The 15406-nt window shown below is 44.1% G+C and overlaps 1 protein-coding gene across 1 annotated transcript in view; it reads right to left on the bottom strand.

Moving 5' to 3' along the window:
• LY75 (lymphocyte antigen 75) overlaps positions 1 to 15406 on the bottom strand; it is a 211079-nt gene that overhangs the window by 75743 nt on the left and 119930 nt on the right. Inside the window, exons 13-18 of the mRNA XM_073634073.1 lie at positions 9547 to 9689; positions 9358 to 9430; positions 7513 to 7581; positions 6320 to 6443; positions 5107 to 5142; positions 3447 to 3634 (exon numbers count right to left, since the gene is read on the bottom strand). Of these exons, the coding sequence (XP_073490174.1) occupies positions 3447 to 3634; positions 5107 to 5142; positions 6320 to 6443; positions 7513 to 7581; positions 9358 to 9430; positions 9547 to 9689 (633 nt within the window). The remainder of the gene's footprint in view (positions 1 to 3446; positions 3635 to 5106; positions 5143 to 6319; positions 6444 to 7512; positions 7582 to 9357; positions 9431 to 9546; positions 9690 to 15406) is intronic.

Raw genomic sequence — 15406 nt, 5'->3', positions numbered from 1 at the left:
AGCCTAAGCCAGCCGCTCCCACCCGCTCTTTTGCCTGGCGCTCTAGTGAGCACTGGAGAGGCAGAGCAGAGAGCAGCGACTGAGAGTCACTACTTTCTGCTCAATGCAGACCTGAGAACTGAGCTATCAGCAGTCATGTGATCGCTCAGTTCTGGGGCTTAGAGCCAGCGGGGGACATTTGTAGCATAGGACTGATAGGGCAGCCATACAGGTGAGTATGTAGGTTTGTTTTTTTTCTTTTCCAAGCTTTTCCTTTAAAAAGACTTTGTCGACCTTTGCCAATATTGTCCTTTAATTAATTTTCCTCACCCCCCTGGCTAATTGCAGCCCACCCGATAATGTACTTACGTCTTCCATAGAAAAGTGACTGCAAAAAAACAAAACAAGTGGTTCATCGTCTGCCCTTTTTTCTCTCTCTTTTTTAATTTATGTAGGTTTTAGTTTGTTTTGTTTTTTTTAACTTTTTTTTGTCTGAGTGTATTAGTATGCACAGCATAGTCGCACATTATAGCAGATTTACCTGGCAAGCGATGCCCCTCCAGCTCAGAGCTGTCAGCACTCCCATCTGTCAAGGTGCTGCCATCTTCTCCCAGTCTTCTTTCTAGGTTATGACTCTTCAGCTACGTGGTTTGTAGTTAAAAGTGTAAATAAGGCAGTGCTAATGGCTGAGCATGTATGCAAATATAAAGTTCAGTGTAAGTGAAACACCATATAAATAAAGCAGTGAGTGCTGATATCACAAATAACTAAAGTTATGCACAGATATGATAAACCTACAGAAACAAATCCAAATAACCCAGTACAGATAAATCACAGTGTTCATTCCACCATCCTTAAAATGGGCTCTACTCATAAAATTAAAGTTCAAATAGTATGCAGTTCCACATAGTGAGACTTTCCAAAATTCCACAAAAGGTGCTTCACCCAAAATAGGAAATTCCCCGGTGCTCCATCCAAAATGAAAGAGTATCAAGAATCCCATCCATATCCCTTGGACACCATGAACTCACCAGAAAGGCTAAAACTCCTGAAGAAGACTACTGGTGAAATGCATTGGGCTGGATCTGATCGTCTCTGACGTCACTATTGGACTGCCGAAAGCTAGGCGGAACTATTGTGGAATGCATGCCGGCTCTTGTGACAGGTGGAACGGCTGCGATCCGTATACATTTTTAAGGATGATGATCTGTGCCGTTAAGTTTCCAGGTACCAACAAATGTGAGTGCACTATTTTTTTTATAATTTTAATAAATATGCTTCCATAGTTTTAATGCGATGAGTCTCTTTCGGTCTCCTGCTTTTTACCTTGTGAGTGGAGCCCTGTTGGACTTGGGGAGTGGAGGATCTTACCACACAATTAATACATAGTTTTTGACCATTGTTTTGTTATGATGGTCCAACCTTTCTGGTGAGTTCATGGTGTACAAGGGGTATGCATAGGAGTCTTAATTATCTTTCACAGTCGATGGAGCACTGGTGAATTTCCTATTTTGGGTGGAGAACCTTTTGTAGAATTTTGGAAAGTGTCACTATATGGAACTGCATACTATTTGAAGTTTTTTTTTTTTTTTTTTATGAGTGGAGCACATTTTATGGATGGTGGAATGGACTGTGGTTTATCTACACTGGATTTAATTTTAATTTTTTTCTGTATGTTTATCATGTCTGTGCATAGGTTTAGTTATTTGTGATATCAGAACTGCTTTATTTGTACTGTATTTCATTTACACTGCACTTTATATTTGCATATATGCTGTCATTAGTGCTGCCTTATTTACACAATTTCAAGTTCATGCACTTGTTTTACTCACCTGAAAAAGGTAGCAGCTTTGATGGGGAGTTTTTCACATATTGGTTGTAACGCTGTCTTTTTTATATTAATACTTGGTTTGTAGGGCTACAATTATATCACTTCCATGCATGCCAATGGGAGTCACATCATCACAGCGCAGGACGGTGCCATAAATGTAAGCTACGCTGAGCATATGTACACAAACGCCAACAGGCAGGGAGAAGGGTTTATGACAGAAGAGACCAATAGGGTCTCTTCCAGTGGCGGCCGGTGGAATTTTTTTGGGGGGGGGGGGGGCGGCGGCAAACAGTATGCCAGTTGGTATATCGGCTGGTAGTCCTTACACCATCACCGGCGGCTTCCCCTGCTCTCCACGGGTGATCACAGCGGCTTCCGTTTCCTCCCTCCTCCTCGGCAGCCAATTGGGAGTCTTCTCTTTTTCAGCCAATCGGAAAACGGGTCTCGCACCCGCTTCGGATTGGCCGGATTAAGGACCAGTGTTTCAACAGCGAATATTCATTCACTGTTGTATCACACCTGGGTGGGCTTGGAGCACATTCTCTGCGACCCGAACCCTACCCTATTTTGAAACCTAATAGAGCCTCTGGCTCTAATCAGGTGCTTAAAAAAAACCCTGCCGCTGTAATGCATGCACCCGGTGTCTTGAAAGGGGCTGGACGCATGAATAGGGGGTGGCCACGTCGGCCATGGATAGATCCATGCTATGCATGAATCTATCCATTATGCATATAGGGGGTGGCGTGGAGAGAGGGGGCGGCGCCTGGGAAAAAATTGTTCACTGCTCCATTCTCCGGCATTTACAGAGGAGATCATTCTCCTCTGGATGCCAGTTTATGAAGTGGTGTAGATCGCTTTTTCTTTGGAGGAGTGAAGCGATCTACAAATGTTTCAAAGAGTGGAGAACGCTCCCTGATACGGTAATCTCATGAGACATAGCGAGATTACAGTACCAGAAATTCACTGAAACGTCCATTTATTAAGCAGTGATAAATTATCACTGCTCAGTACACGGACATTCCCGGAGGAGACTGCCATCTAGTTAATAAAATACTCGTCCCCCCCACACTGTGTGTGTGTATATATATATATATATATATATATATATATATATATATATATATATACACACACACACACACACACACACACACACACACACACACACATGACACAGGCAGGGGGACATGGTTACTGTCTTGGGGGGTCTGAATGAGGAAGGAGGAAGTCAAAAATCTTCCTCCTTCCCCCAGGATTCTCTCTTCACTCCCCGATTTACCACCTCTGAGCTGGTGAATCGGGAAGTGTGAATTCTGACTCAGATCGCCAGGGAAATGCTGAGATCGCAGCTTCATATACTGGCTGTTTCAGTGTCAGTCAATCACAGCTTTTCAGTGTGCGGAGATGATCGGGGGAGAACATCTCTGTTTTATAAACCGTTAATGGACTGTGATCAGCGGCAATCCTAGGGAACACTGCTGTTCACAGTTTCATAAACGGACACCAGAGTGGAGATCCAAAGTATTACAAAATCTCCATCCCCTAATTTAATGATATAGATTGGTAAAATGTTAAATTAGCTGCACTTTATTAAAAATGGGAAGCTGTTCAGTGCAAATTTGTAGCAATAACTTACATGTTTTTCACCTTGTGTCCTCAAGTAATCCTGTATAGCAGTCAAAGCATCATAGGAGTCAATAACTGCCAATTCACTGCCATTTACAGCACAAAACAGTTCAGCTTCTTTGTGGCCAAGCCTTGGCTCCGACACAAACCAGTACTCTGCACCATTAACAGGAAGTGTAGTGCCCGGTTTCTTCAATTCTAAAGAAACAAAAGCAAGAATTTTTTTAGAAATGGCACCTAACAATATCCTGACATAAATGCACAGGAACAAGGGCAACCCCAAGCCTATTTAAATAACTTTTATTGAAATCCATGCTTGAGCTTACTAAAAATCTGATTCACAGCATTTGGTGGACTCAGGCCTTTAGAGACTGCAGCCTCTTGCCAGACATGCTGTGCTAGAGTGGAGGTGTGAATCATTTTTCTGAATGAACACAGATTGGCCAAAATGCACAGGCAGAGTTTGTTGCTGTGACACAGAACACTAAAATAAAGAGTTCGAGGTTGTTCAGGTGCGACTTGCATAGACATTTGTGCATGAAGTCACAGATGTCTTCCAAGTAGTACCTAAAGTAGTACTACTTTGAAATCATGCTACTTCAAGTGAAGGAGCACGATTTCAATGTAGCGATCGATGTGACCGGGGCTAAGGTCGCTTTAAGGGCTCATTTACAAGGCTGTTCCTGGCCATACACTTCCCAGATCAGCATATTTCTCAAGCAGGTACAGCCATGCGTTTCTGATTAACTGCAGCAGCTCAGCCTTTACAAATTGACTAGAGGCTGTCCACATGTAATTTCACATGGAGCATTTACATGCATTTGGGGACACGAGAGGCTCTAGACACAATCTGTGCACAGGGGTTGGTCATCTGTCCCTAGCAGCATGAAATCACTCCTTGATCAATTACATGTAAACAGTCATGGACGGTGTCAGCCTGCCATTGATTTGTACAGGTTTCCTGTTAGCAGCTATTTAAAAAAAAAAAAAAAAAAAAAAAAAAAAAAAACTATCTGTACGAGCAACAGAAAAATACTAATCTGGGTGGTGTATGAACATGTGAATGAGCCCAAAGAACCGATACTAGTTCCATTCCCTGTAATGATCAAAAAAGGGGGCATTTACAAATCTCTATAGGGAGTGCAATAATCTAAAAATGGAAAAGTAAATAAAAAGAAAACCAAATGAAAAATTCCTTTCAGGTAAATTAGGCCCCTTTCACACAGGCTTTCCAATCAGGTCCACCTGTAATTTTTTCAGACGGAGCTCTTAGGAAGGTTCATGGAACCCTATAGACAGGCGGATGTATATCGGACTTGTGTCCTTTTATATTCACCTACTTCTGGGTCAGTCCAGGTCCAGCAAACAAAAAAAGGACTGCTCCCTTTTCTACTTTTGCAGACTGGATCAGAGGTAGCCTGGACAGCAGGGTCCATTCACACCAGGCCCCATAGAGCTGACCGGGGTCTGCCTGTGTCAACCAGCTAGAAATTGAACAGGCACGGATGCGGTCAGCAGGGGATCTGCTCCCTACTTACAGAAAACATTTTCTCTTTAAACATTGCATGTATTTATTGGGCTGTTATTGTAATTTTGTGTTTGAAGAATAAAATTTAAGCCACATCTGTACAACACAATAAAGGGGGGAAAAAAAAAAACACATTAGTTACCTGGCTGATACCACTGTGGACTTTTTGGGACGACACCTAGAAAAGTTGAAGCAAAGTATATTACATAATTTAATTTTGTGAACCTATACATCATCATACAAATGTTCTCCAAAGCGTAAGGACATTCTTGCTCATCCTTCTATGTAGTAACACATAAGCACCATCATCCTCTAACAACTCCCTCAGGATCCTGACCCAGTATGGCAGGCAAAAGGAGTGATTGCAACAACCACTGACAGTCGGGAAGACATTTGCCTTTCTCTTTAGCAGATACTGCAATTCATTATATTCAAATGTACAGCATGTTGTTGCAAAACTGAAGGCTTGTTAAAATTACTGAAATATAGTAAGTTCACATTTTTACTTTCATTTTACACACTGTAATGCGGCTGCTTGAATACAATAGCCAGCTGTGCAGATTCCTCCATCCACGCTGTTTGACGTTGATGTAGGAAGCTATTCACAAGGGCTGAATGATAGCAATCTAGCCATGTATAGCTATAGGGAGAAGGGTAGGTACACACAGGAGTTAAAGTATATGTAAACACCAACAATGAACTGCTCTTATTTGGTAACTTTTAGTCTGTTCAACATACTACTGAAGGGGTTTTGTTATATCTGTTAATAAAAGATAAAAAAAACAAAACAAAAAAAAAAAAAAACACCCAATGATCTTTCCAGAAATCTTCTGAGCTGATAATTTCCTGTGCTCTCTGTTTTGAGGACTTACAATTACATTGTTCTTTGTTATTACTGGATACTACAGACCCATGCCGCTCTACGTTTTGGATAATAATAGAGGGGTGGGTGTCCATAGTTGTGTTTTTGTTGTCCTGATACAGAAAGATGGTTCAGTGTTGTCACCGTAGAAGTGTGCTCCTGGCAAAATTACCAGGTAAAATAAAGGGAAAAAAGACAACCAATGCAGCCACCTCATCTAAAGATTGGGAAGCTTGTAATATATTACATTTAGTTTCTGGGGTTAGATAAACTTTAAAATCCTAATTTATGCTTATTCATTTTGTATGTGTTCAAATCGCACCGCAAAGATATCGGTACTCTGTATCGACGAGTACTTGACCAAAAGTTTCGGTACTCGTAGGTAAAAAAAACAAACAAAAAAAAAAACAGTAAGTGTCCATACTATTATTAACCTATACATTTATCAGGAGAAGCATGGCCATCAATGTGTCAATGTGTATATTCTGCTCACCTTTGGCAACCTGGCACACCAATTCCAGCAGGGCTTCACAGTGGAATGGCTGCAGGTTGTACTCCTGTGGCTGAAACTCTGCAAAATGCCATGTCCAGACATTCCTTTGCATTGGTGCAAAAATCTGTTTATTCAAAACACAAAACAGAACAGATGGGCATGTTTGCACCTCTAACTTATCAGGTTACTACAGTAAATGCCACACAATCACATGCTGTAATAATTACATACACATTTTAATAGTTAAAGCAGAAATGTACTCACTTTCTCCTCAAGTGATGTCCTGCGGCGTCATGGTCTGCCATCTTCAACAGTCTTCTGTGTGCCATGTTGGTCATCTCTGCCCATTGGGTGACCACTTAAATTTGTTCATGGTATCCAGCTGCATTCTTGGCATCTTACAGATGCCGGGAGCAAGCCAGGTTGTACACTGTACTATACCACAGGTAGCGTTATCTGGTTTCTATAACTGCTGGGAAAGATGGCAGATTTATTTTTTTAGCAGAAAAGACATGGAAAGTCCATCTCCAAGCAATAAACACCCTCAAGGTTCCGCTTTTAAAGTGGTTGTAAAGTCTTGTTTAAAAAAAAACAAAGAAAAAAAAAAACCCAACATGTTATACTTACCTCTTCTGTGTAGTTGGTTTTGCACAGGGCAGCTTGGATCCCCCTCTTCTCGGGTCACTCTTAGCTGCTCCTGGCCCCTCCCTCCTATCGAGTGCCCCCTCAGCCAGAAGCTACTTATGGGGGCACCCGAGCTGAGTCAGAGCTCAGCGTATCCATTCAGATACGGCGCCCCGACCTGGCCCGGCCCTTTTCTCCCGATTGGCTGACTGACTTTGATTGACAGCCGCGGGAGCCAAAGGCGCCGCTCCTGTGTCTCAGTCAATCAGGAGTGTCCCGGATAGCTTAGACATTTGTGGATATCGCTGGAAAGAGAAGGAGATCAGTTAAGTAATTAGGGGGGCTGGTACACACAGAAGGTTTTGTTTTGTACAAAACCTTCTTCCTTTACAACTCCTTTTAAGTGACATTTGATTGTCAAATTCTTGCTTAAATTGTAAACTAGGCAAATGCTTCTTGCCCCAATTTATATATTGAATTGTGTGTGAAGCTCCTTTCTTTCATTTTATTTTGGTGTGACAATGAAAGGGAGGTATTACCTACTGATATTAGGTGGTTTCTCATCTCACCTCCAATGCAGCGCAGTCTCGGAGAAAGTAGTCCTCTTCCTGAAATTCATCCAGTATAGTTGAAGAGATCTTTGGAAAGAAGAAAGTTCATTAGTAAGCAAACATATTTGAAAGAGTTGTTATAAAAAGTCTCTTGTGGAACTCCGTACCAAAGCCACAATGAAACCAACTGACACAGTCATACTTGTTCTACACTCCCCAACATAGAACTTAAAGTGATTTTAAAAAGGTAAGTTTATTAAAAAAAAAAAAAAAAAATGTTATACTTACCTGCTCTGTGCAATGGTTTTGCAGAGAGCATCCCTGATCCTCTTCTTTTTGTGTCTCTTGACGGTGGTCCTGGCTCCTCCCCCCTGCCAAGTGCCCCAAATAGTAAGCCTCTTGCTATGGGGCAAACCCACGTGCCGGCCTAGAGCACACATCAGTCAGAGGTGCTGCCAGGGGTTGCCATCTGTACAGGAATTCCTCCTGAACCCCAAACAAAGCAGCATACATCCAGTCCCAGACAGTGTGGGAACTCATACCTCCAGCCCCGCCAGCACCACAGCCCCCCACCCCCGCAGGGCTACTTTTGGCTGCGGCTTCAGTGGTGATGAGCACTCCCTCCCCCTCGTCAATGCACCACCCACCCTCTCAATGTCACTGCTGTGTGGTGCACACTCTCCCGTCAGCGCCCCCCCCCCAGGGCTAAAGATTGTTGGCTGTGGCTTCACTGGTGACAGTGCTCCAACCGCTAATGAAGCCTGAATGCTGCAGCCCACTGCACTGTGTGCGCTCTTCGACCAGCACCCCCTTCCCTGCCACCAGAAAGTGAATGCAGGCATTGGTTGCTACTAGGACTGCTGGTGTCCTAGCAACCAAGGACGCTGGAAAACTTGGGAAAGCAAGGTGCAAGAAAGCATGGGATTTTACAGCCGTCTCCTGTGAAACCAATTTGGCTTCACACAGACATCTTTGCAGCAGCTCCAGGAAGGCAAGGTGGTTTTTGTCTCTCTCTACTGGAGGTCTCTATGGGGGGGCACTGATATGAAAGGAGTTTAAGGGGTGCTGATCAGTGGCGGTCGCTAGAGGGGGGCTCATTCACACCATAGTTGCCACTGGTGCTGATCTAAGGTGATTCTGAACTAATGGGGGTCTCTAATGGGGGATGCTGACTGCCTATTTAATGGTTGTGTGACTCCACCCCCGACACTTCCACCGTATACATGGGCAGGGCAAAGAGGGGGCGCCAAAATGAGGTTTCGTCTAGGGTGTCAAAAATCCTTGCACCAGCACTGCACAGTGTGCGGCTCTGCACTGCCCCCGCTCTCTTCTCATTGGCTCACTGGCTGTGACTGACAGCAGCAGGAGCCAATAGCTCCCACTGCTGTGTGAGCCAATGAGGAGAGAGAAACCCAGAAGAGCTGCTGCTCTCATGCACATCACTGGATTGAGATGGGGCTCAGGTAAGTATAAGAGGGGCTAGGGGGGAGCTGCACCCAGAAGGATTTTACCTTAATGCATTAAGGTAAAAAACTTTGAGCATTAAGAACCACTTTAGCGGTCAAGTCACAGTAGCAATCCTGTCAGCAGTGGCAATGCACCAGGGACAGGATTCACTTGCTAGATCTTCATCACCGATGGAAAGGCTGTAGAATGCACCTTGCCATTAAGAGAAGACTGTTGTCTCCTACATCCAGCCAGTGAGGGGGTGACAAATGGAAACAAATGGACTTTCTCTACCCGGTTTAGTGGTCCTATTCTGGCAAATATAATCCAGCAACAGGGTTTCTTGTGCGATATGACCCTAAAGGGGCGATGAAGAATTATATGTGATAAATGTATTTTTATAGAAGGTTAACTTACAGGACGGCCGTCACTCCACTCCCAGCTTCCCAAGTTTCTTTTATTCAAGCCGACCCAAATCCAACGCTTTTCACTACAGGTTAAAAAAAAACAAGAAAGAAGATTGCAATATAATATTTGGATGCCTAAGTACACATACTGCTAATTTATCTTCTTAAGGTAAGGTACTTTTCAAAAGAAAATATATACCGCAAGATTGGTTTTAAGAGCATGTCAAAGTCTTTCATTTCCTGTATATGAGAAAAACTAGCAAGATGGCCCCCAAATTCCTCACAGATTCCTTCAGCTTCCTCCCAGGTTCTTTGCCTCAGTAACCTCTCTTTGTTGAAAACCTGACAAAACAAAAAACATGCATTCAGCTTAACACTTCAAAACTGATTCTGACATTTCTCACATACATGTAAAAACCTGCATTTGCATTGCTAGAAAATGACTTTGAACCACCCAAACATTACATTTTTCTTTAAGCAGAGTCCCTGGAGAATAAAATGGTGGTTGTTGAAATTTTTTACGTCACACACAAAATGAGTGAACACAAAACAATGCAATATCCATCCAAGATGATGTTACACTGAGTAAATAGATACAAAACATGTCACTCTTTAAATCTGCGCATGCCCGTGAAATAGCGTCAAACTATGGTACATTAACATTTTCCATAGGCAATGCTTTAAAAGCCTTTACAGGTTACCAGTTTAGAGCTACACAGGAGGTCTGGTGCTAGATTTATTGCTCTCACTCGGACGTTCACCGCAAAAGCTCGATGCGATTGTCTTTACATATGCGTGTGGGACTTACATATGTGTTCACATTTGTGCGTGAGCATGGGGGGCAAGGGGCACTCTAAAATGTGTTTTTTATTGTATTATTTATGCTTTACACTGTACCTTTATCAGGGTTCACAATTTCAAGTCCTGAGCTACTAGCCAGGCCTTAAGAGTTACTTGCCACCAATTGCTCCACCCAATCCCACCTCTAGTTCCGCCCATAAACACGCCCTCTTAAAATTATCTCATGAAATTACACGGTTCAATGTTTTATGCAGAATTAAGTTACAAAAATAAATATTAACAACTTTCACAATATTAACATAAAGCATATTTTATTGATCTGACCGTGATAAATAAAATAAGGATAAAATACGATTTGCTACTATAGGCACTGTACACATCATTACTGCCTTGTTAAGTAAATATGCGCTGCGTACCGAGTGCAGGGCTGAGGGGTGCGATGCGTACCGAGTGCAGGGCTGAGGGGGGCACTGCGTACCGAGTGAAAAATGGTAACAACTACCTACTCGCGCATATGGAAAATTAAATAGATTAATTGGGGAGCAGCATGTTATAATAATAGTGAAAAAGCAAAAAATAATTAACGAGTTATTTACAAACCGCGCTCCTTTTAAAGTGCAAGTGCAAAATCACTCTATTGTGAAAACAGAATCATGGAAATGGTGAAATAATGTCAGTGATGATATCTACCAGCTGAGTGAAACATTAAATCATCATAGTGAAAAAATTAATAAATAAATGACTGAATAGTGAAAATAATCAAAGTGTACGAGGTGAAAAATTAAAAGGAAAAGTCCAAAATTAGTTTCCAAAATATCAATGTGTTTGAAAAATATAATGAATCAATCATAAATCAAAATGTTCAAATAATGATAAAACAGAACTTCTGAGTAAATTAAGCTTCTGGGCAAATCTTCCTTGGGTTCAGCAGAGCATCGAATAACAGTATTAAGTCGCCATCACCAGCCACACAGCCTACTCACCAGATGGAAGTGACTGCGTACCGAGTGCAGGGCTGAGGGGTGCGCTGCCTACCGAGTGCAGGGCTGAGGGGTGCGCTGCGTACCGAGTGCAGGGCTGAGGGGTGCGCTGCGTACCGAGTGCAGGGCTGAGGGGTGCGCTGCGTACCGAGTGCAGGGCTGAGGGGTGCGCTGCGTACCGAGTGCAGGGCTGAGGGGTGCGCTGCGTACCGAGTGCAGGGCTGAGGGGTGCGCTGCGTACCGAGTGCAGGGCTGAGGGGTGCGCTGCGTACCGAGTGCAGGGCTGAGGGGTGCGCTGCGTACCGAGTGCAGGGCTGAGGGGTGCGCTGCGCACCGAGTGCAGGGCTGAGGGGTGCGCTGCGCACCGAGTGCAGCGCTGAGGGGTGCGCTGCGCACCGAGTGCAGGGCTGAGGGGTGCGCTGCGCACCGAGTGCAGGGCTGAGGGGTGCGATGCGTATGGAGCGCAGGGCTGAGGGGTACGATGCGTACCGAGTGCATGGCTGAGGGGTGTACTGCATACTCTCAAGTTCTCCCCAGTACAGAGCTCACCCCCCTTCCCTCATTCCAGTACTGGCCCTGTCCGGTAGGTTGTACGGGGTCCCATGATTTCTAACAGCAGCCTTGCTCAAAGCCATAGGCCTAGTGTGTTGTGGAGATTTCCACTTTGTACTAGGCACTACAATCTGCCTGTCTGTGGACACTGGGGATCTGACAGATCCGGTCAATTGGTGAATTGTTTGTAGGAATACAGGGACAGCACAGTCACCATACCATCATCTGCCTTTTTCCATGGTATTCAAAAGGTGACAATACAGATCAGGCAGCTGGCTGTGGACACAGACAAGTCAATTGGCAGAAAATCGATCCTATGGAAGATCTGAATATATACATTACATCCCTGTCCCAATCACCTGGCGATTGCAGATCACGGCTCCAATAACCTGGGAACATCCATCCTGGCCCATTGATTCCTACCACTAGAAGTGCCTTAAATGGTGGGTACTGGAGAAGTTTGGGTTTGGCCCTAAATTTATTAGATGGGTTCAGACCCTGTATTTCCATCCAAAAGCCAGATTAAAGATTAATAGTGAATATACGGAGTGGCTATCCCTTGAGAGAGGGATGAGGCAGGGGTGTCCACTTTCGCCCCTGTTATTCGCTCTAGCAATGGAGCCACTGGCAGAGGCAATTAGACACTCACCTGGAATTCAAGGCTTTGGAGAGAGGATTAGACTGGAAAAAGTGGCACTTTATGCTGATGATGTGCTGATTTTTCTCGGGGATATGGGACCATCCCTTGAAAAGGCAATACAACTGGTGAAAAGATTTGGGAGGTCATCAGGTCTGGTAGTTAATTGGGAAAAATCAACATTGCTTCCACTAGACTCAACATGTAATAGTCAAAGGGGAGGTACGCCGAGACTTAGGGTAGTGGAGAAGATGCGCCATCTGGGTATAATTATTTCAACTGACCCGGCACAATATATAGGGGACAATATAGTTCCTCTATTGGAAAAATTTAGAAGGAAAAGCGCTATCTGGTGCCAACTCCCGTTATCCCTGGCAGGTAGAGTTAATTTGATCAAGATGGTCTGGATGCCACAATTACTATATGTACTCCACAATTCCCCAGTCTGGATTGGGAAGAGCTGGTTTTTAAAAATAAACACCCTATTTAGAGAACTAATATGGAAGAAAGGGCAGGCAAGGATCAAATTACAAACGCTTCAGCGCCCTGTTGGGGAGGGGGGCTTGGCTGTACCACATCCCTATAGTTACTTTTTGGCGGCACAATTACAACACCTAGGAGGCTGTGAATATCAGGGCCTACCGAATTCTAATGTGAAACTTATGATCCATGATTCTTCACATGGTTCCCTGGTAGAGGCATTAGAGGCTGGGTCACTTCAGGAGGGTCCTCCAACATGTAAATTGATCAGCAAAGTTTGGAAAGATACTAAGAGGGTTATGGGGTATGAAGGCTATACTGAATTCTCACCCATATGGAATAACAGGGGGCTGAGGGAGCTGCTAACATTGGATAAAAACTGGATATGGGTCCGCCACCAAATATGTAGATTGGCACAGCTATACGAGGGCAAAAACTTGAAATCTTTTACTGAATTAAGGCGTGAATATGGAATTCCAAACAACACTTTTTATACTTATTTGCAGATCAGGCATGCACTTAACAGCCAATTCAGTAATTGCCCAGTAGAATGGTGTAATATACCTCTCCTAAATAAAATTATAAGAGCAAACACTACTAAGGGTCTGATAGCAATAATAAGTGGACAAATTTCTGGAAGACTGCTTGATCTGCAAATGACTCTGGATATCAGGGAGAAGTGGGCAGGGGAGCTGGGGGAGATCACGGATAGCCAGTGGAAGGGAATTTTGAAGGCTAGCCCATTAGTGTCGGTCTCCCCATCGCAACAGGCGTCGCACCTTTTTCTTATACATAGGGCTTACTATACCCCTAAGAGATTGTATAGGTTTGGACGCAGACTGGATGACAAATGCCTTAGATGCTTGGATACTGGCGACCTGATTCATATGGTATGGAGATGCCCAAGGCTGGCGAGATATTGGTCAGGGATAATTAGGACCATAGAAGTCAGGTTTAAAACCAAGCTGAAGCAGGAGGCCAGGGAATGTATCCTTGGCCTGCTAGGGGAAAGGGGGAGAGCAATAACAAGAAAATCGCTATAGGAAGGTGCCTTTATCAAGCTAGGAAATTAATTTCACAGTCCTGGCTATCCACTACGCCCCCAACTATAGAAGACTGGCTTAGGACAGTGGACAAGCTAGTCTGGACTGAAAAAACAGTCTACATTAGGAGAAATAGCTATTAAAAATTCATAAAAATTTGGAGCCCTTGGCTACAGTGGTCGGGCACGGATCCTTGACCTGGATTCAACTCTGAAAAGAGCCTAAGGTTTTGGAACCACTCGCTAGTACAGAAGATAGGTAAAGGAGAATAAGCACAACGAGGCATGATAGCTGATGTGGTACCAGTATAAAATGCTGAACAAGCAACCTTTTAATACAGCTTAATAATAGGGGAGGACGGGAGGGAATGGGTTGGGATGGGGGAGGGGGGTGGAGGTATAGATGGATCAGAATGCAATGTATCTTTGTATAATTTGTGTTGATTTGCTGACCCCCATTAGGCAATGGGGAAATTTATAAGTTTTCTATTTCTTTTTTTGTAACAAGAAAAATCCAATAAAGAATATTGAATAAAAAAAAAAAAAAAAAAAGAAGTGCCTTAAATGCATACCAGATCGCATCCAAACTTACTGCCAGCCCAGTCCGGACTGTCAGCTTTCATCTGCTGGCCACGATCCCCTGCCCTGGCTTGTCAGCTGGCCGGCAGTGCTCCCGTACCCACACAACACTACAGTGCTCCTCTACCCCTCACCGCCCGAGCCCAGCCGTCTTACCGCCTGAGCAGATGTCAATTAAATGACAAAAGGCAGATCACTCATCAACTGTCACTGCATATGAGAATCCTCTGTATCCACCTTGATGACTGCCCTCCCTTCCACACATGCTCACCTACCTTTTACTCCCCTCAGACTTTATTCAAAGAGAAGAAAAAATACCAATATTTCTAGGTTTATGGAGAATGCAGCATTCTTCCCTTAATTTCATGGTACAGCATTGAATGCCTGAGCTGCCAATCAGATCCCATCGTAGCATCATGGGTTTGATGACAGAATCCGGTGTTCTATGTATGCTCTAACAAAGTGGCTTGGAGGGAGGCAGGGGGTGCATTAAAGTGAACCTGCTGCTTTGCTTTACCTGGGTAAATCATGGGTTAAAAAACAAGCTCCACCCAAAAAGGGAAGCTCTGCTTGTTTGCACTACCCCCCCCCCCCCTCCACTGTCCACTGCCACATTTGGCACTTTTTTTTGGGGGGGGGGGGGGGGGTAGCAGATACCTGGCTTTGACAGGTACCTGCTCCGATTACCGCGGCGACCTTAACCGGAAGTTTACCCCCCCTTTCTTCCCCCGCAGTCTTCTGGGACACATCACAGATCCCAGAAGACTATGGGACCATTCACGAGGTGCAAGGCTTCACTTCCTCTTTCCCTTACTAGAGATGCTGGAGCCTGCACCCGAAGCCGACTGAAGAATCGGAACGGGCGAGGACATCGATGGATCCCTGGACAAGCAAGTGCCCTTATATTAAAAGTCAGCAGCTACAGTATTTGTAGCTGCTGACTTTTATTTTTTTGGGGGAAGCCTGGAGCTCCTCAATTTCAAACATT

The sequence above is a fragment of the Aquarana catesbeiana genome, linkage group LG06, assembly GCF_042186555.1.
Source record: "Aquarana catesbeiana isolate 2022-GZ linkage group LG06, ASM4218655v1, whole genome shotgun sequence".
Lineage (NCBI taxonomy): Eukaryota > Metazoa > Chordata > Amphibia > Anura > Ranidae > Aquarana > Aquarana catesbeiana.
The sequence above is the reverse complement of the archived record's forward strand: the minus strand, read 5'-3'. Positions and strand labels throughout refer to the sequence as shown.